The sequence below is a fragment of the Procambarus clarkii genome, chromosome 13 (assembly GCF_040958095.1).
Source record: "Procambarus clarkii isolate CNS0578487 chromosome 13, FALCON_Pclarkii_2.0, whole genome shotgun sequence".
NCBI classification, from domain to species: Eukaryota; Metazoa; Arthropoda; class Malacostraca; order Decapoda; family Cambaridae; genus Procambarus; species Procambarus clarkii.
The window spans coordinates 9,413,232-9,437,367 of record NC_091162.1 but is presented as its reverse complement, the minus strand read 5'-3'; the positions used below and the strand labels follow the sequence as shown (position 1 = coordinate 9,437,367).

General features: G+C 45.1%; 2 protein-coding genes across 2 annotated transcripts in view; one reads left to right on the top strand and one right to left on the bottom strand.

The window, feature by feature from the left end:
* LOC138364324 (uncharacterized) overlaps nucleotides 1-10,391 on the top strand; it is a 96,942-nt gene extending 86,551 nt beyond the window's left edge. Inside the window, exon 5 of the mRNA XM_069323926.1 lies at nucleotides 9,744-10,391. Coding sequence (XP_069180027.1) covers nucleotides 9,744-10,391 — 648 coding nt within the window. The remainder of the gene's footprint in view (nucleotides 1-9,743) is intronic.
* A 4,849-nt stretch (nucleotides 10,392-15,240) lies between these two features.
* LOC138364323 (germ cell nuclear acidic protein-like) lies at nucleotides 15,241-16,314 on the bottom strand. The gene has a single exon (XM_069323925.1). It carries the CDS (start codon nucleotides 16,312-16,314, stop codon nucleotides 15,241-15,243), a length of 1,074 nt encoding a protein of 357 aa, XP_069180026.1.
* Nucleotides 16,315-24,136: the final 7,822 nt, after the last annotated feature.

Below are 24,136 nucleotides of genomic sequence, written 5' to 3'. Positions count from 1 at the left end.
GATGTATACTATTACACTGCAAGTGAGAAAGATAAGCAAATTAGTAAATTTATATATCACACTTTGTAAGCTAGAAAAAATAGTAAGTGATAATTCTCATCTCTGTATATAAATTTCACCACTATGATAGTGTGAATCAGTGACTGGCAAGATGTGTTCGAGGTTCATGCTTCACAAGCTGACTAGACGTAAAAGTTGTATAGTAGAAGCTGAATATTTCAACGTAGCAAGGTTTAAACCTAATGATGATTTAGTGTATGATCGTCCTACAGTTCACTCTCATTCTGGAGGATTGGCTTGCGAGATCTGGGAAAATTATCCTTATACCCGAATGCGGAGGATAATTTCACCTCTATGTGGTGGTGAGTGATTATGTCAAACTCGGAGGAATAATCTTTTCTCCTGCTCCATCACCCGAGTCTCTTTCACACTTTATATGTTGTGTGTCAGTACACCGCTGGACTACTGATACAACATAATACTGTTAACAAAACGGTACTAGAGCATTGTGACGATAATGAGATATTAGAAGGAATACTGAGTGACAATATCATCAAGCGACGTTGGAGCCTTAAATTATGCATTAATCAAATTTTAGCTTGACTAAGCGTCATAATTCAATAAAACTTGTGAAAATCCTATACAATCTAGGAATAGGGTGTGGGATAGGATGGAAACAGGATGAAACGAATGAATGGGAACAAACTTACAATCCTGCCTTAGCACATCTAGCACAAATGTTGAAAAAACACAGCAAAGAACTTGTAATAGCTAAAAATTACAATTACATAAGAGATTGAGAGAGGAAGAGAAAGGGAAGGTGGGATATTAATGAAGAACTGTTAACTCCAGAGGGACTACCAGTAGCACTGACAAGGACAGCGGACCCACGCACACTATAGCATTGTAGTACTGGAGGCCAATGGTGAGAAGAGTGTGTAGAGAGAGAGAGAGAGAGAGAGAGAGAGAGAGAGAGAGAGAGAGAGAGAGAGAGAGAGAGAGAGAGAGAGAGAGAGAGAGAGAGAGAGAGAGAGAGAGAGAGAGAAAGAGAGAGATAGAGAGAGAGAGAGAGAGAGAGAGAGAGAGAGAGAGAGAGAGAGAGAGAGAGAGAGAAAGAGAGAGATAGAGAGAGAGAGAGAGAGAGAGAGAGAGAGAGAGAGAGAGAGAGAGAGAGAGAGAGAGAGAGAGAGAGAGAGAGAGAGAGAGAGAGAGATAGAGAGAGAGAGAGAGAGAGAGAAAGAGAGAGATAGAGAGAGAGAGAGAGAGAGAGAGAGAGAGACAGAGAGAGAGAGAGAGAGAGAGAGAGAGAGAGAGAGAGAGAGAGAGAGAGAGAGAGAGGGAGAGGGAGAGATAGAGAGAGAGAGAGAGAGAGAGAGAGAGAGAGAGAGAGAGAGAGAGAGAGAGAGAGAGAGAGAGAGAGAGAGAGAGAGAGAGAGAGAGAGAGAGAGAGAGAAAGAGAGAGATAGAGAGAGAGAGAGAGAGAGAGAGAGAGAGAGAGAGAGAGAGAGAGAGAGAGAGAGAGAGAGAGAGAGAGAGAGAGAGAGAGAGAGAGAGAGAGAGAGAGAGAGAAAGAGAGAGATAGAGAGAGAGAGAGAGAGAGAGAGAGAGAGAGAGAGAGACAGAGAGAGAGAGAGAGAGAGAGAGAGAGAGAGAGAGAGAGAGAGAGAGAGAGGGAGAGGGAGAATAATAATAATAATAATAATAATAATAATAATAAGCATTATTGGTGTTTTTAGTGGATGGATTGTTGTGAATTTTATTTAACTCTTAATTAATTTAGTTTTCCCTTAGTTGAGTGCGGAGATGATGTGGTTGGTGATGTGGGAAAGAGGAATGAGTTGACTGACAGATACGGAGCTGCGGGTGTATATTGCTCATGAACGATGTGATGGGGATTATGAGGACAGTCTCATGTTTAGTGTTCGCATCAAGGCTTCAGGTGCTAGAAAAGCAGTATGAAGGAATAGATAAGGAAAGCCGTAACGATCAGTATCAAAGAGCTAAGAAGGTGCTTGAGGGAGTCGGACTAGGGATGATTAAAGTGAAATATGCTGAAATGACAAAGTTTATTGAGTGGGGTTGAAGCTCTTGCTGAGAGTGAAAAACATTACACTGAAAAACACTGAGAGTGAAAAACATTACACTGAAAAACACTGAGAGTGAAAAACATTACACTGAAAAACACTGAGAGTGAAAAACACTGAGAGTGAAAAACACTGAGAGTGAAAAACATTACACTGAAAAACTCTGAGAGTGAAAAACATTACACTGAAAAACACTGAGAGTGAAAAACATTACACTGAAAAACACTGAGAGTGAAAAACATTACACTGAAAAACACTGAGAGTGAAAAACATTACACTGAAAAACACTGAGAGTGAAAAACATTACACTGAAAAACGCTGAGAGTGAAAAACATTACACTGAAAAACACTGAGAGTGAAAAACATTACACTGAAAAACACTGAGAGTGAAAAACATTACACTGAAAAACGCTGAGAGTGAAAAACATTACACTGAAAAACACTGAGAGGGAAAAACATTACACTGAAAAACACTGAGAGTGAAAAACATTACACTGAAAAACACTGAGAGTGAAAAACGCTGAGAGTGAAAAACATTACACTGAAAAACACTGAGATTGAAAAACATTACACTGAAAAACACTGAGAGTGAAAAACAGAGTGAAAAACACTGAGAGTGAAAAACATTACACTGAAAAACGCTGAGAGTGAAAAACATTACACTGAAAAACACTGAGAGTGAAAAACATTACACTGAAAAACACTGAGAGTGAAAAACATTACACTGAAAAACACTGAGAGTAAAAAACATTACACTGAAAAACACTGAGTGAAAAACATTACACTGAAAAACGCTGAGAGTGAAAAACATTACACTGAAAAACACTGAGAGTGAAAAACATTACACTGAAAAACACTGAGAGTGAAAAACATTACACTGAAAAACACTGAGAGTGAAAAACATTACACTGAAAAACACTGAGAGTGAAAAACATTACACTGAAAAACACTGAGAGTGAAAAACACTGAGAGTGAAAAACACTGAGAGTGAAAAACATTACACTGAAAAACGCTGAGAGTGAAAAACATTACACTGAAAAACACTGAGAGTGAAAAACATTACACTGAAAAACACTGAGAGTGAAAAACATTACACTGAAAAACACTGAGAGTGAAAAACATTACACTGAAAAACACTGAGAGTGAAAAACACTGAGAGTGAAAAACATTGAGAGTGAAAAACATTACACTGAAAAACACTGAGAGTGAAAAACATTGCACTGAAAAACACTGAGAGTGAAAAACACTGAGAGTGAAAAACACTGAGAGTGAAAAACATTACACTGAAAAACACTGAGAGTGAAAAACATTACACTGAAAAACACTGAGAGTGAAAAACACTGAGAGTGAAAAACATTACACTGAAAAACACTGAGAGTGAAAAAAACTGAGTGAAAAACACTGAGAGTGAAAAACAGTGAGTGAAAAACATTGAGAGTGAAAAACACTGAGAGTGAAAAACATTAATATGGAGATTATTGCAGTGTAGCTGAAGATGAAGACTGCATGCATGAGGATACTTAATATTGGAGGCGAAATGTTCACCCTGTATTAAAATATGTAGAGATAGAGTAAACACCCGGCTTTGGTGTGGGGGAAAAAACCTTTAGAATGTGTATTGATATCTCTTGATGTGAAATACATTTGGATGAGTGTATCGGCAAACTCTCATTGTGTATTATTTTGTAAAAAATTTTTTTTGCATATGTATGATACTTTTTTCTAATGCATATAATCGTCTTACAATGTTCCGTGTTTGGTTTAGGTTACAAGGAATATTTGATGTGATTATTATCATTATTCCCCTTTTTATACACATTATTGAAGACACACTTTACTTTAAATTATATTTGTACAAAGAATGTGATGTGTATAATAATAATACACATTAGTTATATATTAAAAACTCTGTTTAGTTTAGTTTAGTTAGTTAGATAGTTTAACTTGATCTGTGGAATCAGGTGCACCTGTTCCACAGGTGTCGCACACGGTCTACGTCATAAATTTCCCTACTGACGTCCAGTGTGTGTGCACATTCACTAGGTGTGTGTACGTCTCCTGTATGTGCACGTCCACTGTGTGTGCACGTCCGGTGTGTGTGCAGGTCCAATGTGTGTGCACATACACTGTGTGTGCACGTTCACTGTGTGTGCACATTCTCTGTAGGTGCATGTTTGGTGTGTGCACGTCTGGTGTGTGTTCATGCCGAATTTGTGTACACGTGCACTGTGTGTGCACGTCCGGTGTGTGAACATGAAGCTGTGTAGACTTCCCATTGTCAGAGCGATCTGGTGTACGTACATGCTCACATATGACTGCCTCTGCACACATATCCCTCACACATGTGACCCTGCCTTATCGTTGTTGTTGTTGTCGTTGATGTTGTTTTAGATTAATTACTCAGAACGAAATGTCCGTGTAGCACGGGCTATAGTGAGCCCGTAATTAAGTTCGGTTATTCGTGATAACCTTGTTACTGTGGTATTTGGGTCAAAGTTTTAAATGGAGGTCGGGGTTTCCTTCCTTTCTCCCATTTATTTTTCCCTTCTGTTTTAGCACACTGGTTTTAGTCTCGTTTTAATAACATTATCTTTGTGGCGGATGTAGATGCAGTGTTCACTGGTGAGTCCCATTCTTTAACTGTTTTTCTCATCATTGTCATCGCTGTGGAATTTGCTTCTAATGTAACTGCTGTTGTTGGATTAATGTTGAGTTTGATGCGCAGGGCTTCAGTAGCTTCACATTCCAGTAAGTAGTTCAATAGTGGTGCCTCAGCATCTGTTCCATAGATATGACACTCTTTAACTATTGGGTTCATTACCTCCCAGCAGCACTTGTAACCAAGTCTGAGTCTGTGTATGGCTACTGCAATGTCTCTTGATATCTTTTTTGCCAGACTTGAAAGAGCAGTACCCAATGGCTTGTTCGTACCATTTCGCAGTGGATCTTCCTTCCACTACTTTGGCTCTGTGGCGACTTTTGATAGTTGAGGGTGCTTTCTTCTGGATTTGCTCCTTAATCTGTGAAAAACTTGGAGATATTTTAACCTGTACAACAGGTAGAGCAGGGGCAGTTTTTGCTAGTGAGTCTGCCTTTTCATTAGCATCTATCAGTGTGACTTGGTATCCAATTTAGGGTGATTGACAGCCTCAGATTGTGTGCCTATTTTCCTATATGTTGGATTTCTGTGATGAGTTGTATATTATCTCTGTGCTGACTGGATAACAATGCCTGGAGCGAAGATTTAGAGTCGGTATGAATGATGACATCATGTAAATTATTCTCAATTGTATAGTTTATTGCCTCCTTCAGGGCATATAATTCTGTTTGCAATGTTGAGCACCCACTATTCATGCTCCAGTAAGCTTCATGGTTGGTAGTGTAAACTGCTGCCCCAGCACAACCTCTTTCTTGATCAAGTGATCCGTCTGTGAAGATGTGAGTCGTTGTGGGTCTTGAGATGGTTTCCATTTGTTGTTCTATGACTGTTTTGAGCCTCTGCGAGTCACATGCTGATTTTTAAACTGGTAATCCTTCAGTGATTATCTATAGACTCGATTCTTCCCATGGAGGAGGCTGCCGAAAGTATTGATATTGTCTATTTTCCGCTTTGTATTTAATGGTCCGTTTCAAGTCCACTTTCTCTAGAATCTTGACCAGATTATCCGTCCTTGTACTTGTTCTATATTAAAGGTGTCTATGAAGTGATCTGTGTATGCTATCTTTGATTGACAGTCTGACGGTGGTTCCAACAAGTTTTGCTGTTATGGAAGCTATTATTTGTTTGATCCTGTTTCTAACGCTGGTAAACAGCCTTAAAAACTTATCAGCCTTAGAAAACAGGATCAAACAAATAATAGCCTCCATTCTTAGATTCTCTCGACGCAACCATATAAGTGCTCCCAGCATTGTTCTGAGGACATCATTTTGAGACACTTCCAGTTTCTGCCATTGGTTATCACTGAGGGATATAAGAGCAGGAGCAGCATAGTCAATGAGTGACCTAACTGCTTGAACGTAGTACATTTTGAGTATTGGTAGAGATTGCACCATCTCGAAGACTTGTCAGGGAATGCCAAGCTGATTTTCTGGCTTTACAACGTTGCCGAAGATATTCAGTTTCTTGAGTGAATTTCAACTGGCTGTCTATAATGACTCCAGGGCATTGAAAAGAGGTGACCCACTCAATTTCATGTCCTTGTATTGCGAGTCTGATGTCTTGAGTTCTCATTTTAATGGCCATTGCTTTGGTTTTATTGCTGTTTATTTTCACTGCTATGCCTTCCACTTCCCTTCTGATAATATCTAGGCATTTTTGTGCATGGCTCCTGGCGCCTTTGCCATTGATGATGACCACAAAGTCGTCTGCATAGTTAAGCAGTTTGGCTTTTGGTAACATGAGCTTCATGAATTGTTCCATGAGACAGTTGAAGAGGAAGGGGCTTAGTATTCCTCCCTGCAGAGTCTGTAACACCACTATAATGGATACTCTAAACTAATAATGTAAACACTACTACGTATCCTGAGTAACACTTCCTATCGGTTGCACTTGGTAACACTGTTATTGAACACTGTAATATGAGCTGACATATGATGGTTACAGCGGAACCAAAGGTACACTGCGAAACAAGGAACTGCTACACAGGATGAAATACGCTGCCACCATCTGCCTTTGACCATTGAGACTATATCAAGCAACGAGGCAAGAAACATTGCTTGACTTGGAGAGTACTTTCTATGACTGTCATTAATTATGAAAACGGTTGTCAGCCACTATATCCAAAAGGATAAGAGGATTCAACAATTGACACAGACGGGAAATTTAACATGAGTTTATTGAGACCAAAATTATGCTAATCACCACTTATAAATCCTACTCTAACACTGGCAAAAAGTTAAGAAATTTGGACATGGAACAAAACCTCAGAGATCACACACATTACCTTAAGACCTCTGTCTCTCCCTGGCTGAGATGTTCTTCACAGACCCGCTCTCGATCCCGGTGTCCCGCACTCTGTCCCTAAGTCTCTACAGCACCAAATATATACCCTCGAAAAAGGGGGAGGGGAAGATTTACTGTTGCTACCTAGATCAAAAATGCCAGGGGGGTCGGGCCACACGTGCATAAACATTTAAAAATATTTCAATTAAGCTTGTTTGACATTCACCATACACTCTTCAAGAGAGGAGTTATTAATTACGTGTGTGACTGACCTCTGACCTGGCCAAAGGTGGGAGATCCATGGATGTTTACACATAAGAATCTGGGGTCTAATTCCCTTGCAATGTTTGACAAGAGTATCACGAAATATTACATACTTGAAACTATGCTGACTAAGACTAACCCAGGATTTTTTTAATCAACATACAAGATAATCCGGAGGTCATCTGGGCTGACCTCTTGGAGAAGGCTTCCCTGAGTGAGAACTCTAAGGGGGGGGTCATGGGTGTTACAAGTCCCATTTTCTAGCCTCTTTGAAGAGGATTTTTTCCTTGAAATTTGACTTCAGCTTCTTGGTTAAGCAGGCTTCCTTTAGCAAAGGCAAGAGCGTGTCCTTAGATTTCCTCATCCACACGGCAGCACACTGTGGCTGGAGCATTGTCTGGCTCGAAGGCTTTTTCTAGGTCTAGAAAAATAAGGATTCCAGGTTAATCACTGATTTGATCCAGTAGGGCGGTGTGGCATTCTGTGGCTCCAACACCTTTTCTGTAAGCAAACATATTTTGGTGTAGTGGTTTGGCTTTGCAGTCAAGTTGATTAACAACCATTCCCTCTGCAGTTTTGACCAGACAGCTTGTTAATGTGATGGGTCTTGGATTTCTTGGGTCTTTGGGTTTTGGAATAGGAACTATAATTGCACTGTTTTAAAAACTATAATTGCACTGCACTGTATGGGTGTTCTTGTCACCATACTCTGTTGATGAGATTCAAGAAGGCTTCTTCACCCTTTTCTCCTAACTTGGCCAGCATGTTGTAGGTGATTTTGTCCTCGCCTGGAGCTGTGTTTTTAGTTTTCTTTGTAGCACTTCTGAGTTCTTTCAGATTAAAAGGTTGGTCTAGTTCGTCAGGTAAGGCTAAAGCATCATCTATGTTTTTCCATCTTGCTGCTTGAAGTCTTTGTTGGTGAGTCAGAGTTGCTTGAGGAAGTTGAGTGGAACTGGCTCTTGAAGCAAATAGATTTGCTAGCCTTTCTGCTTCTTGCTCTGGATGAACATGATGCGGCGGAGCAGGAGGCGATTTTCCTTTGGCCTTGTTAATCTGCCTCCAGATATCGCCCAAGGATGTATGCTGATTTAGCTTGGCGCACCACTCGAACCATTTTCCTTCTCTGATTTTTGCTGTTTCTTCGTGCACATGATCTCGGACAGCTCTAAGAAGTCCTAGATTAGCTTCGGTTCTATCTCTTCTGAAATTCAATTTAGTTTGTTATGTAGTTCTTTGATCCTATTAAAGTAATACTTTTGGTTCTTATGTTGATGGGTAATAGTTTTCATTTTGGGGATGTCGTGATTCGCTTATCTATGTACTGCATATACTAAATCTTGTTCCATTTCTTTGGCGTTGTCAGGAGGAGTGTGGTTTTGGTCCCAAGTTTCGAGAGATTCTTGAAACTTCGTCCAATCTGCTTTGATAAAATCCCATCCGGGCTCAGGAGCTGGAGGTCTGGGAGGTAGTGCTATATTAATAACTGCTTTTGTAGCAAAGTGGTCGCTGGTCAGTACATGGTCAACCGACCATCGACACAACTGGTAAATACTGGTAGAGACAAACGTCCTGTCTACCATACATATATCCTTATATACATGCCACATTACGACACCATACATGTGTTCCATCATATAAGTGACATCACCACACATGTGCCACCCCCTCCCCTTATATACATGCCACATTACGACACCATACGTGTGTTCCATCATATAAGTGACATCACCACACATGTGCCACCCCCTCCCCTTATATACATGCCACATTACGACACCATACGTGTGTTCCATCATATAAGTGACATCACCACACATGTGCCACCCCCTCCCCTTATATACATGCCACATTACGACACCATACGTGTGTTCCATCATATAAGTGACATCACCACACATGTGCCACCCCCTCCCCTTATATACATGCCACATTACGACACCATACGTGTGTTCCATCATATAAGTGACATCACCACACATGTGCCACCCCCTCCCCTTATATACATGCCACATTACGACACCATACGTGTGTTCCATCATATAAGTGACATCACCACACATGTGCCACCCCCTCCCCCCCCCCCCAAACACACACACACACACACACAAGTCCTTAACAATAATAATTGTGATTAAGAACAAAAGCCCGAGTTCTCTCCATACACAATGCAGCATTAAAATAAACTTTTTCAATGGCATTAAAAAGTTATCGTTGCTGTTATTTGATGAATAATGGACAATAATATGCGATGTTTTTTAATATTTACCTTTAAAGGGCAGTAAAAAAAACTTCGGCAAATTGTTAACTTATTATACATGACATTCAACCCAATATCTGTTTGTTTGTAAATGCCAATAGGACCATTTCCCTATTTTTGTTAAATACATAGATGGTTACCAGAATAGATGCCTTCTGACTCCTGTTAGCAGACTGATAAATTCCTCTTCCAGCAGACTGATAAATTCCTCTTCCAGCAGACTGATAAATTCCTCTTCCAGCAGACTGATAAATTCCTCTTCCAGCAGACTGATAAATTCCTCTTCCAGCAGACTGATAAATTCCTCTTCCAGCAGACTGATAAATTCCTCTTCCAGCAGACTGATAAATTCCTCTTCCAGCAGACTGATAAATTCCTCTTCCAGCAGACTGATAAATTCCTCTTCCAGCAGACTGATAAATTCCTCTTCCAGCAGACTGATAAATTCCTCTTCCAGCAGACTGATAAATTCCTCTTCCAGCAGACTGATAAATTCCTCTTCCAGCAGACTGATAAATTCCTCTTCCAGCAGACTGATAAATTCCTCTTCCAGCAGACTGATAAATTCCTCTTCCAGCAGACTGATAAATTCCTCTTCCAGCAGACTGATAAATTCCTCTTCCAGCAGACTGATAAATTCCTCTTCCAGCAGACTGATAAATTCCTCTTCCAGCAGACTGATAAATTCCTCTTCCAGCAGACTGATAAATTCCTCTTCCAGCAGACTGATAAATTCCTCTTCCAGCAGACTGATAAATTCCTCTTCCAGCAGACTGATAAATTCCTCTTCCAGCACACTGATAAATTCCTCTTCCAGCAGACTGATAAATTCCTCTTCCAGTAGTTCATGGTAAGCTTTGCCCACTAGTTCCCCTGGAACACAACCCGCCAATTGGTTGACAACCAGGTACCCAATTACTGCTGGGATGAAGAGGGGCGAACGGCCTCATACTAGTATTGCAGTAGCAAGGGTCTCAGTGCAACGGCGGGTTGCTCATCTATTGAGGAGTCAACTTGCAACTTTGCACGAGGTAAGTGTCGAGTTTGACACATCAGCAAAACGGTAGTGGTTGCAGGCGAACTATATTTCTAGGTCCCCACTACTCTCCGAAGAAAGACCTTTGTACGTAAGGCACCAGTCAGGAATAACACCTCCAGTAGCATCAATTCATATGAAACACTCAGACAAGCAAAGTTTGCTGGAACCAAATAATCACAAAGCCCCCAGTAATGCTCACCCCCCCTCCCCCCAGGAGCAGTCAAATTCTCAAATCACCTGAAAATAATCAACGATGCTCTAGAAACTATTCAACCACGGTATAATCGCCCTTGTTTGACAACGCATGCCTCCTCCTCTCTCCATGGACAGAGAAATTATTTTAATCTGTCTCTAGGGGATATAAATTAATGTCGAGGAGAAGACCACTAAATCTTAGTCACACAGTGTTCCCCATCACTGGAATGGAAAGTAAAGTTTATCTGAAACTTCCAAAACCAGAGCATAAATCCAAAAGATAATTGTAGAGTCGAAAATACGGCAGAAGTTATTAAAGTCATCAGGAAGAGATTCTGACACTCCACAAGTCCTACAGCACAAACACCCATCCAGAGCCTTACGAAAAAAAAATATTATGCCACCAATCAATGAACTCAGATTAGACCCATTAATTTGAGGTAAATCTGAGGCCCATAAACCAGTTTATCTTTTCAACCTGTCAGTAAGCAGCTTGGCCTAGTCTCAAGCCTCAGTGTAGCATTCAAATACTGAAGCATCATTCAGACACTGAAGCATCATTCAGATACTGAAGCCTCATTCAGATACTGAAGCCTCATTCACATTCTGAAGCATCATTCAGATACTGAAGCCTCATTCAGATTCTGAAGCATCATTCAGATACTGAAGCATCATTCAGATACTGAAGCATCATTCAGATACTGAAGCATCATTCAGACACTGAAGCATCATTCAGACACAGAAGCATCATTCAGACACTGACGCATCATTCAGACACTGAAGCATCATTCAGACACTGAAGCAGCATTCAGACACTGAAGCATCATTCAGACACTGAAGCAGCATTCAGACACTGAAGCATCATTCAGTGTCTGAAGCATCATTCAGACACTGACGCATCATTCAGACACTGACGCATCATTCAGACACTGAAGCATCATTCAGACACTGAAGCATCATTCAGATACTGAAGCATCATTCAGACACTGAAGCATCATTCAGACACTGAAGCATCATTCAGACACTGAAGCATCATTCAGACACTGAAGCATCATTCAGACACTGAAGCATCATTCAGACACTGAAGCATCATTCAGACACTGAAGCATCATTCAGACACTGAAGCATCATTCAGACACTGAAGCATCGTTCAGACACTGAAGCATCGTTCAGACACTGAAGCATCGTTCAGACACTGAAGCATCGTTCAGACACTGAAGCATCGTTCAGACACTGAAGCATCATTCAGACACTGAAGCATCATTCAGACACTGAAGCATCATTCAGACACTGAAGCATCATTCAGACACTGAAGCATCATTCAGACACTGAAGCATCATTCAGACACTGAAGCATCATTCAGACACTGAAGCATCATTCAGACACTGAAGCATCATTCAGACACTGAAGCATCATTCAGACACTGAAGCATCATTCAGACACTGAAGCATCATTCAGACACTGAAGCATCATTCAGACACTGAAGCATCATTCAGACACTGAAGCATCATTCAGACACTGAAGCATCATTCAGACACTGAAGCATCATTCAGACACTGAAGCATCATTCAGACACTGAAGCATCATTCAGACACTGAAGCATCATTCAGACAATGAAGCATCATTCAGACAATGAAGCATCATTCAGATAATGAAGCATCATTCAGACACTGAAGCATCATTCAGATAATGAAGCATCATTCAGACACTGAAGCATCATTCAGACACTGAAGCATCATTCAGTGTCTGAAGCATCATTCAGACACTGAAGCATCATTCAGTGTCTGAAGCATCATTCAGTGTCTGAAGCATCATTCAGTGTCTGAAGCATCATTCAGACACTGAAGCATCATTCAGACACTGAAGCATCATTCAGACACTGAAGCATCATTCAGACACTGAAGCATCATTCAGACACTGAAGCATCATTCAGACACTGAAGCATCATTCAGACACTGAAGCATCATTCAGACACTGAAGCATCATTCAGTGTCTGAAGCATCATTCAGTGTCTGAAGCATCATTCAGACACTGAAGCATCATTCAGACACTGAAGCATCATTCAGACACTGAAGCATCATTCAGACACTGAAGCATCATTCAGACACTGAAGCATCATTCAGACACTGAAGCATCATTCAGACACTGAAGCATCATTCAGACACTGAAGCATCATTCAGACACTGAAGCATCATTCAGACACTGAAGCATCATTCAGACACTGAAGCATCATTCAGACACTGAAGCATCATTCAGACACTGAAGCATCATTCAGACACTGAAGCATCATTCAGACACTGAAGCATCATTCAGACACTGAAGCATCATTCAGACACTGAAGCATCATTCAGACACTGAAGCATCATTCAGACACTGAAGCATCATTCAGACACTGAAGCATCATTCAGACACTGAAGCATCATTCAGACACTGAATCATCATTCAGACACTGAAGCATCATTCAGACACTGAAGCATCATTCAGACACTGAAGCATCATTCAGACACTGAAGCATCATTCAGACACTGAAGCATCATTCAGACACTGAAGCATCATTCAGACACTGAAGCATCATTCAGACACTGAAGCATCATTCAGATACTGAAGCATCATTCAGTGTCTGAAGCATCATTCAGTGTCTGAAGCATCATTCAGACACTGAAGCATCATTCAGACACTGAAGCATCATTCAGACACTGAAGCATCATTCAGACACTGAAGCATCATTCAGTGTTTGAAGCATCATTCAGACACTGAAGCATCATTCAGACACTGAAGCATCATTCAGTGTCTGAAGCATCATTCAGTGTCTGAAGCATCATTCAGACACTGAAGCATCATTCAGACACTGAAGCATCATTCAGTGTCTGAAGCATCATTCAGTGTCTGAAGCATCATTCAGACACTGAAGCATCATTCAGACACTGAAGCATCATTCAGACACTGAAGCATCATTCAGTGTCTGAAGCATCATTCAGTGTCTGAAGCATCATTCAGACACTGAAGCATCATTCAGACACTGAAGCATCATTCAGACACTGAAGCATCATTCAGACACTGAAGCATCATTCAGACACTGAAGCATCATTCAGACACTGAAGCATCATTCAGACACTGAAGCATCATTCAGACACTGAAGCATCATTCAGACACTGAAGCATCATTCAGACACTGAAGCATCATTCAGACACTGAAGCATCATTCAGACACTGAAGCATCATTCAGACACTGAAGCATCATTCAGACACTGAAGCATCATTCAGACACTGAAGCATCATTCAGACACTGAAGCATCATTCAGACACTGAAGCATCATTCAGACACTGAAGCATCATTCAGACACTGAAGCATCATTCAGACACTGAAGCATCATTCAGACACTGAAGCCAGCACTTGGTGATGCTGAGCGCGGTCTTATACCTGGAACTCAAAAGCTTCTCCAGCACGTGGCAGATTGGCTGGTGTCCCGGATGTCATTAGGAACCTCTTGGTTCCTAATGACCTAATTCTTCTAATCTAATTCTTCTTCTAATCCTAATTCTTCCTCCGGTGTACTTGTTACGGATGGGGGGAGTCAGCCCAATCCCTGTTGGCAACTCTCTCCCTGCGAGGCTTCTTTCCTCTTCGTGTTCACTTACAAAACAGCGTCGCTTTCCGCTCGTATCCAATACCTTAGGCTAAAAATGGTCGTACTAGAAAATGGAAGCGGCTCCCGAAAGTGACGTACTGTCCCGTTTTCTGTTTTAGGTCCTCTGGTAGGTTAGGATTAGCGCACTTTACAGTGACCGTTTTCTTGACGTTGGGGAAACCTTAGGAGGACGGGCTAAATGACCCAACCACACAATCTAAAGCCCAAAACAACCAATCAACCAACCGGTGAAGAAACAACTCATTAAACAAAACAAACAACGAGTCCACCACAAACAATGGTCCTCCCGTCACCAACCACAAGACCCAACACCGTTTATCTCTCACAATCAACAGTTTTGCGATAGGAATTATTTAATATAAATGTTTCGGGGGCGGTTGTGTTGTTGATATCAATCCATTACATAGCCGTATAATGCAATTTGCGCCTTGTTGCAGAGCCATTAAACAAACTCGCTCGCTACCCCCCTCCCCCCCCCCCTCCCCTCCCCTTCCCCCCTGCCCCCCCCCCTCCCCTCCACTCCCCCCCTGCCCCCCCCCTCCCCTCCCCTCCCCCCCCTGCCCCCCCCTCCTCCCATCCCCTCCCCCCATGCCCCTCCCCCCATGCCCCTCCCCCCTCCTCCCATCCCCTCCCCCCCTCAACCCGGTATGCAAATTAGCCTGCAACTCGCCCTGTCAACTAGCAACTCCTGTCAGAATGTATTGATGTTTATTTTGTTCAGTCGGTGTGTGTGTGCAATTTGTTGTTGCTGCAGAGGTGTCTTTGTTTGGCTGATGTGTGGACATGTTGCACTCTGTGGTGTGTTTGTTGTCAATAGTGGCAACTTTCTTGTTTGGCCTTGTCTTTTGCTATCTCATTGTTATCGTTGGCTGCCTCAGTGTTATCACAGTCTACCTCAGTGTTATCACTGTTTTGCTCAGTGTTATCACTGTCTACTTCAGTGTTATCACTGTCTACTTCAGTGTTATCACTGTCTACCTCAGTGTTATCACTGTCTACCTCAGTGTTATTATTGTCTACCTCAGTGTTATCACAGTCTACCTCAGTGTTATCACTGTCTACCTCAGTGTTATCACACTCTACCTCAGTGTTATCACTGTCTACTTCAGTGTTATCACAGTCTACTTCAGTGTTATCACTGTCTACCTCAGTGTTATCACTGTCTACCTCAGTGTTATCACTGTCTACCTCAGTGTTATTATTGTCTACCTCAGTGTTATCACAGTCTACCTCAGTGTTATCACTGTCTAACTCAGTGTTATCACAGTCTACCTCAGTGTTATCACAGTCTACTTCAGTGTTATCACAGTCTACCTCAGTGTTATCACAGTCTACCTCAGTGTTATCACTGTCTACCTCAGTGTTATCACTGTCTACCTCAGTGTTATCACAGTCTACCTCAGTGTTATCACAGTCTACCTCAGTGTTATCACTGTCTACCTCAGTGTTATCACAGTCTACCTCAGTGTTATCACAGTCTACCTCAGTGTTATCACTGTCTACCTCAGTGTTATCACAGTCTACCTCAGTGTTATCACTGTCTACCTCAGTGTTATCACTGTCTACCTCAGTGTTATCACAGTCTACCTCAGTGTTATCACAGTCTACCTCAGTGTTATCACTGTTTTGCTCAGTGTTATCACTGTCTACCTCAGTGTTATCACTGTCTACCTCAGTGTTATCACTGTCTACCTCAGTGTTATCACTGTTTTGCTCAGTGTTATCACTGTCTACCGCAGTGTTATCATTGTCTACTTCATGGGTATACGAAACCCACCACGAAACTTCCCCACCACCTCTCCTCTTCCCAATCACTTCTCTCTTCCACACCACCTGTCTCTTTCCCACCACCTCTCTCCTCCCCACCACCTCTCTCCTCCCCATCACCTCTCTCTTCCCCATCACCTCTCTCTTCCTCAATTTCCCCCTCTTCCTCACCACCTCTCTCTTCCCTACCACCTCTCTCTTCCCCACCACCTCTCTCTTCCCCACCACCTCTCTCTTCCCCACCACCTCTCTCATCCCCACCACCTCTCTCATCCCCACCACCTCTCTCTTCCCCATCACCTCTCTCTTCCCCAACACCTCTCTCTTCCTCAATTTCCCCCTCTTCCCCACCACCTCTCTCTTCCCCACCACATCTCTCTTCCCCACCACCTCTCTCTTCCCCACCACCTCTCTCCTCCCCACCACCTCTCTCTACCCCACCACCTCTCTTTTCCCCACCACCTCTCTCCTCCCCACCACCTCTCTCTTCTCCATCACCTTTCTCTTCCCCACCACCTCTCTCTTCCCCATCACCTCTCTCTTCCCCATCACCTCTCTCTTCCTCAATTTCCCCCTCTTCCCCACCACCTCTCTCTTCCCCACCACCTCTCTCTTCCCCACTACCTGTTTCTTTGCCACCACCTCTCTCTTCCCCACCACCTCTCTCTTCCCCACCACCTCTTTCTTCCCCACCACCTGTTTCTTTTCCACCACCTCTCTCTTCCCCACCACCTCTTTCTTCCCCACCACCTCTCTCTTCTCCACCACCTCTCTCTTCCCCACTACCTGTTTCTTCCCCACCACCTCTCTCTTCCCCACCACCTCTCTCTACCCCACCACCTCTCTCTTCCCCACCACCTCTCTCTTCCCCACCACCTCTCTCTTCCCCACCACCTCTCTCTTCCCCACTACCTGTTTCTTCCCCACCACCTCTCTCCTCCCCACCACCTCTCTCTTCCCCACCACCTCTCTCTTCCCCACCACCACTCTCTTCCCCACCACCTCTCTCTTCCCCACCACCTCTCTCTTCTCCACCACCTCTCTCTTTCCCACCACCTCTCTCTTCCCCACCACCTCTCTCCTCCCCACCACCTCTCTCTTCCCCACCACCTCTCTCTTCCCCCACCACCTCTCTCTTCCTCACCACCTCTCTCTTCCCTACCACCTCTCTCTTCCCCACCACCTCTCTCTTCCCCCACCACCTCTCTCTTCCCCACCACCTCTCTCATCCCCACCACCTCTCTCATCCCCACCACCTCTCTCTTCCCCATCACCTCTCTCTTCCCCAACACCTCCCTCTTCCTCAATTTCCCCCTCTTCCCCACCACCTCTCTCTTCCCCACCACCTCTCTCTTCCCCACCACCTCTCTCTTCCCCACCACCTCTCTCCTCCCCACCACCTCTCTCTACCCCACCACCTCTCTTTTCCCCATCACCTCTCTCTTCCCCACCACCTCTCTCTTCTCCATCACCTTTCTCTTCCCCACCACCTCTCTCTTCCCCATCACCTCTCTCTTCCCCATCACCTCTCTCTTCCTCAATTTCCCCCTCTTCCCCACCACCTCTCTCTTCCCCACTACCTGTTTCTTTCCCACCACCTCTCTCTTCCCCACCACCTCTCTCTTCCCCACCACCTCTTTCTTCCCCACCACCTGTTTCTTCTCCACCACCTCTCTCTTCCCCACCACCTCTTTCTTCCCCACCACCTCTCTCTTCTCCACCACCTCTCTCTTCCCCACTACCTGTTTCTTCCCCACCACCTCTCTCTTCCCCACCACCTCTTTCTTCCCCACCACCTCTCTCTTCTCCACCACCTCTCTCTTCCCCACCACCTCTCTCTTCCCCACCACCTCTTTCTTCCCCACCACCTGTTTCTTCTCCACCACCTCTCTTTTCCCACCACCTCTCTCTTCCCCACCACCTCTCTCTTCCCCACCACCACTCTCTTCCCTACCACCTCTCTCTTCCCCACCACCTCTCTCTTCTCCACCACCTCTCTCTTTCCCACCACCTCTCTCTTCCCCACCACCACTCTCTTCCCCACCACCTCTCTCTTCCCCACCACCTCTCTCTTCTCCACCACCTCTCTCTTCCCCACCACCTCTCTCTTCCCCACCACCTCTCTCTTTCCCACCACCTCTCTCTTCCCTACCACTTCTCTCTTCTCCACCACCTCTCTCTTTTCCACCACCTCTCTCTTCCCCACCGTCTCTCTCTTCCCCACTATCTGTTTCTTCCCCACCACCTCTCTCTTCTCCACCACCTCTCTCTTCCCCACCACCTCTCTCTTCCCCACCACCTCTCTCTTCCCCACTACCTGTTTCTTCCCCACCACCTTTCACTTCACCAACTCTCTCTTCCAAACTACCTCTCTCCTCCCCACCATCTCTCTCCTCTCCACCACCTGTCTCTACCCCACCACCTATCTCTTCCCCACCACCTCTCTCTTCCCCACCCACCCCATCTTCCCCACCACCCTCCCCATCTTCCCCACCCACCCCATCTTCCCCACCACCCTCCCCATCTTCCCCACCCTCCCCATCTTCCCCACCACCCTCCCCATCTTCCCCACCCTCCCCATCTTCCCCACCCTCCCCCATCTTCCCCTCGCCTCTCCGAGCGCCGTAACTAATATTTAACCACGTCGTTGGTTGCAAAGTTTAAGGATTCGGAAAAGTTAAGTCTTAAGAGATGCTAATTATTGGAGGAGAGTGAGGTGAGGGAGAGGGGTGAGGGAGAGGGGTGAGGGAGAGTGGTGAGGGAGAGTGGTGAGGGAGAGGGGTGAGGGAGAGGGGTGAGGGAGAGGGGTGAGGGAGAGGGGTGAGGGAGAGTGGTGAGGGAGAGGGGTGAGGGAGAGGGGTGAGGGAGAGGGGTGAGGGAGAGTGGTGAGGAAGAGGGGTGAGGGAGAGTGGTGAGGAAGAGGGGTGAGGGAGAGAGGTGAGGGAGAGGGGGTGAGGGAGAGGGGTGAGGGAGAGGGGTGAGGGAGAGGGGTGAGGGAGAGAGGTGAGGAAGAGGGGTGAGGGAGAGTGGTGAGGAAGAGGGGGTGAGGAAGAGGGGTGAGGGAGAGGGGTGAGGGAGAGGGGTGAGGGAGAGAGGTGAGGGAGAGGGGTGAGTGAGAGGGGAGAGGGAGAGAGGTGAGGGAGAGGGGTGAGAGAGTGGGGTGACGGAAAGAGGTGACAGGGAGAGTGGGGTAGAGGGAGGGGCAGTGGGGTGAGAAGGAGAGTGGGGTAGAGGGAGGGGCAGTGGGGTGAGAGGGAGAGTGGGGTAGAGGGAGGGGCAGTGGGGTGAGAGGGAGAGTGGGGTAGAGGGAGGGGCAGTGGGGTGAGAGGGAGAGTGGGGTAGAGGGAGGGGCAGTGGGGTGAGAGGGAGAGTGGGGTAGAGGGAGGGGAAGTGGGGTGAGAGGGAGAGTGGGGTAGAGGGAGGGGCAGTGGGGTGAGAGGGAGAGTGGGGTAGAGGGAGGGGCAGTGGGGTGAGAGGGAGAGTGGGGTAGAGGGAGGGGAAGTGGGGTGAGACGGAGAGTGGGGTAGAGGGAGGGGCAGTGGGGTGAGAGGGAGAGTGGGGTAGAGGGAGGGGAAGTGGGGTGAGACGGAGAGTGGGGTAGAGGGAGGGGAAGTGGGGTGAGAGGGAGAGTGGGGTGAGAGGGAGGGGCAGTGGGGTGAGAGAGTAATTAACGAATCGGAAATTGAAGCAAAGAAAATAAGTTAATTTTTTCTACCACAGACGTGGCCACACATTTACAATGCTAACCAGCATATATATATTTTCTTCTGTCCACCACGGACAGGGTGAGAGAGCTGTTAAAAATATAGTTCAGTGATTTACGTTTACCCTACGTAAAGTGTTCGATGTGTCTTTTACATAGTGTCATAAGTGTGTATTTACAAATTCAATTCTGACCAGCTTCCATGTATCTTTTATCACACACACACACACACACACACACACAAACACACACACACACACACACACACACACACACACACACACACACACACAAAAACACACATACACACATACACACATACACACACACACACACACACACACACACACACACACACACACACACACACACACACACACACACACACACACACACACACACACACACACACACACACACACATACACACACACACATACACATTGGGATGACCAAAAGTAGTAGTAGCAGTAATATACAAACCTCCACCAAATGACAGAAGACCCAGTCAAGAGTATGACAACAACAACACGGCAGTTAACACTATAATTGAGAAAGCAGCCTGTGCTGCCTGTAGAAATAGATCCCACCTGCTCATCATGGGCGACTTCAATCACGGAAAAAATGGACTTCAATCACAGAAGGATAGACTGGGAGAACAAGGAACCGCATGGAGGAGAGGAAACATGGAGAGCCAAACTAATGGAGGTGGCGACTAGAAACTTTCTAAACCAGCATGTCAGGGAACCCACAAGGATGAGAGGAAACGATGAACCAGCGAGACTCGACCTAGTCTTCACTCTGAACGACTCCGACATAAGAGAAATCGGCTATGAGGCCCCAGAAGGAATGAGCGACCACATTGTACTGGAGTTTGAGTATCTGGTTGAGGAAGGGTTATTGAACTCGAGGAGGGGAACTGAAAACAAAAAACTGGCATTCCGAAAGGGAAACTTTGAGGAGTTAAATTAAGGAAATTCCTAACAGATATAGCATGGGAAACAGAGCTCAGGGGAAAGACGGCCCAGGACATGATGAACGTCATCACGCACAAGTGCAAGGACGCAGCGAACAAGTTTGTCTCAGTCCAAAAGGAAAACAATGAAATGAAGGTGAGAAACCCATGGTTTAATCAGAGATGTAGGCTAGCTAAGCAGCAAAGTAAAAGGGCATGGAGAAACTATAGGAATAACAGGACACTTGAGAGCAGAGAAAGATACCAGAATGCCAGGAATGAATATGTCAGGATGAGAAGAGAGGCAGAAAGACAATACGAAAATGACATTGCAAGCAAGGCAAAGACTCAACCTAAATTGCTGCACAGCCACATCAGGAGAAAAACCACAGTAAAGGAACAGGTAATGAATATAAGGATAGGGGCAGAAGGATTCACTACAAACGACAAGGAAGTGTGTGAGGAACTGAATAAGAAATTCCAGGTCTTCACCTTTGAGCAGGGAGAGATTCCAGAGATAAGAGAGGGAATAGTTACCCAGGAACCCTAGAAGCGTTTGAGATTACCAGTGGGAAAGTAAAGAAGAGATATGGAATCTCCCCTTGGATACTAAGGGAAGGAGCAGAAGCACTGTGCCTGCCACTCTCCATAGTGTATAACAATTCAATGGCAACAGGGGATCTGCCAGAAATTTGGAAGGCAGCTAATGTAGTTCCAATATACAAGAAAGGGGATAGACAGGAGACGCTGAACTACAGGCCAGTGTCCCTAACCTGCATACCATGCAAGCTGATGGAGAAGATTGTGCGAATAAAGCTAGTGGAACATCTGGAGCGAAAGAACTTTGTAACACAGCATCAACATGGGTTCAGGGATAGCAAGTCCTGCCTGACAGGGCTAATAGAATTCTACGACCAGGCAACAAAAATAAGGCAAGAAAGAGAAGGGTGGGCAGACTGCATATTTTTGGATTGTCAGAAAGCCTTTGATACAGTACCACACAAGAGGCTAGTGAAAAAGCTGGAGATGCAGGCTGGAGTGAAAGGGAAGGTACTTCGTTGGATAAGGGAGTACCTAAGCAACAGAAGACAACGAGTCACTGTGAGGGGTGAGGTCTCGGACTGGCGTGACGTCACAAGTGGAGTCCCGCAGGGGTCAGTCCTTGGACCAATATTTTTTCTGATATATGTAAATGATCTCCCAGAGGGTATAAAATCGTTTCTCTCAATGTTTGCCGATGATGCAAAAATTATGAGGAGGATTGAAACAGAGGATGATAGTAGGAGGCTACAGGACGACCTAGACAGACTGAATGAATGGTCCAACAAATGGCTGTTAAAGTTTAAACCCGAGTAAATGCAAAGTAATGAAACTAGGCGGTGGAAACAGGAGGCCAGACACAGGATACAGAATAGGAGATGAAGTACTTAATGAAACAGACAGAGAGAAAGATCTAGGAGTTGATATCACACCAAACCTGTCTCCTGAAGCCCACATAAAGAGAATAACGTCTGCGGCATATGCGAGGCTGGCTAACATCAGAACAGCGTTCAGGAACCTGTGTAAGGAATCATTCAGAATCTTGTACACCACATATGTAAGACCAATCCTGGAGTATGCGGCCCCAGCATGGAGCCCGTACCTTGTCAAGCACAAGACGAAGCTGGAAAAAGTTCAGAGGTATGCCACTAGACTAGTCCCAGAACTAAGAAGCATGTGTTACGAGAAAAGGCTGCGGGAAATGCACCTTACGACACTGGAAGACAGAAAAGTAAGGGGAGACATGATCACTACTTACAAAATCCTAAGGGGAATTGACAGGGTAGACAAGGATAAACTATTCAACACTAACGGAACGCGAACAAGGGGACACAGGTGTAAACTGTGTAACCAAATGAGCCACAGGGACGTTAGAAAGAACTTTTTCAGTGTCAGAGTAGTTAACAGGTGGAATGCACTAGGCAGTGATGTGGTGGAGGCTGACTCCATACACAGTTTTAAATGTAGATATGATAGAGCCCAGTAGGCTCAGGAATCTGTACACCAGTTGATTGACAGCTGAGAGGCGGGACCAAAGAGCCAAAGCTCAACCCCCGCAAGCACAAGTAGGTGAGTATACACACACACACACAGCCTCAGTTTCAAGTGTAGATATGACAGAGCCCGATAGGCTCAGGAATCTGTACACCTGTTGATTGACGGTTGAGAGGCGGGACCAAAGAGCCAGAGCTCAACCCCCGCAAACACAACTAGGTGAGTACAACTAGGTGAGTACACACACACACACACACACACACACACACACACACACACACACACAGGGGCTGGCAGGGGCTGGAAGGGGCTGAACGAGACATAGAACAGTTTTTCCGGATTGGCCAGTACAACAGAGACAAAAAGAGATTGATCAAGGTAGTATTCAAGAGCGAGGACATCAAGGAGGACATCCTAGTAAGAGAAGAGCAAACTGAGGCATGCAAGGATCTACAAAGAGGTATATGTTCAGAGGGACATGACCAGAGACGAGATAGTAAGGGCAGCAGATGCAAGGAAAAGGCGCAAGGAGAGGGAAGGGAACCAGGGAACCTCAGCCTCCAACCCAGCAATTCCCAGAGGGGAGTGGGGAGCCCCAATCCAGCAACCCAGTAACCCCAGGGGGGAATGCAACACCCCAGCCCACCACCCAATAGGGCCCTCCCTATCCCCCAGCACAAACCCTTCCTTGCCCCTGCATAATACCCATCATGAAACCCAAATCCTCCCCCTCCCCTTTCCCTAAGTAGCCCCTGCTTTCCCAGCCCCTGGTCTTCTCCCTGCCCCAAGCAGGCCCGAGGAAGACCCTAAGCCCTCCATCCCCCACTCCACCTCCCCCTGAACCCCTGGCCACTACCTCACAGGAGGATGAGCCTACCCAAGTAGCAATGACCATGGAACAACTTCCTACACTTGTGGGGAGTGAGGGTGAAATTGGATATAAGAAAGTGAGCTTCAAGGTAATGTACTCAAACATTGATGGGATTACCAATAAAGCAAGTGAACTGGCAGAAAGGGCGCAAGAAGAAAACCCTGATGTAATAGGACTAACGGAAACAAAATTGTCAGGAGTCATAACAGATGCTGTGTTTCCAAAGGACTACTATATAGTAAGGAAAGAGAGGGAAGGGAGAGGAGGTGGAGGAGTGGCCCTGCTGATAAGGAAGGACTGGAGTTTTGATGAGATGGAAATTCCGGGCTGTGACGGAATCAGAGATTACATAACAGGAACTATAACAATGGGCGGA

Coding starts and splice junctions, on each gene's coding strand:
- LOC138364323 (XM_069323925.1), bottom strand. CDS start 16,314: ATGGGGAGGAGAGAGGTGGTGGGGAGGAGAGAGGTGGTGGGAAAGAGA.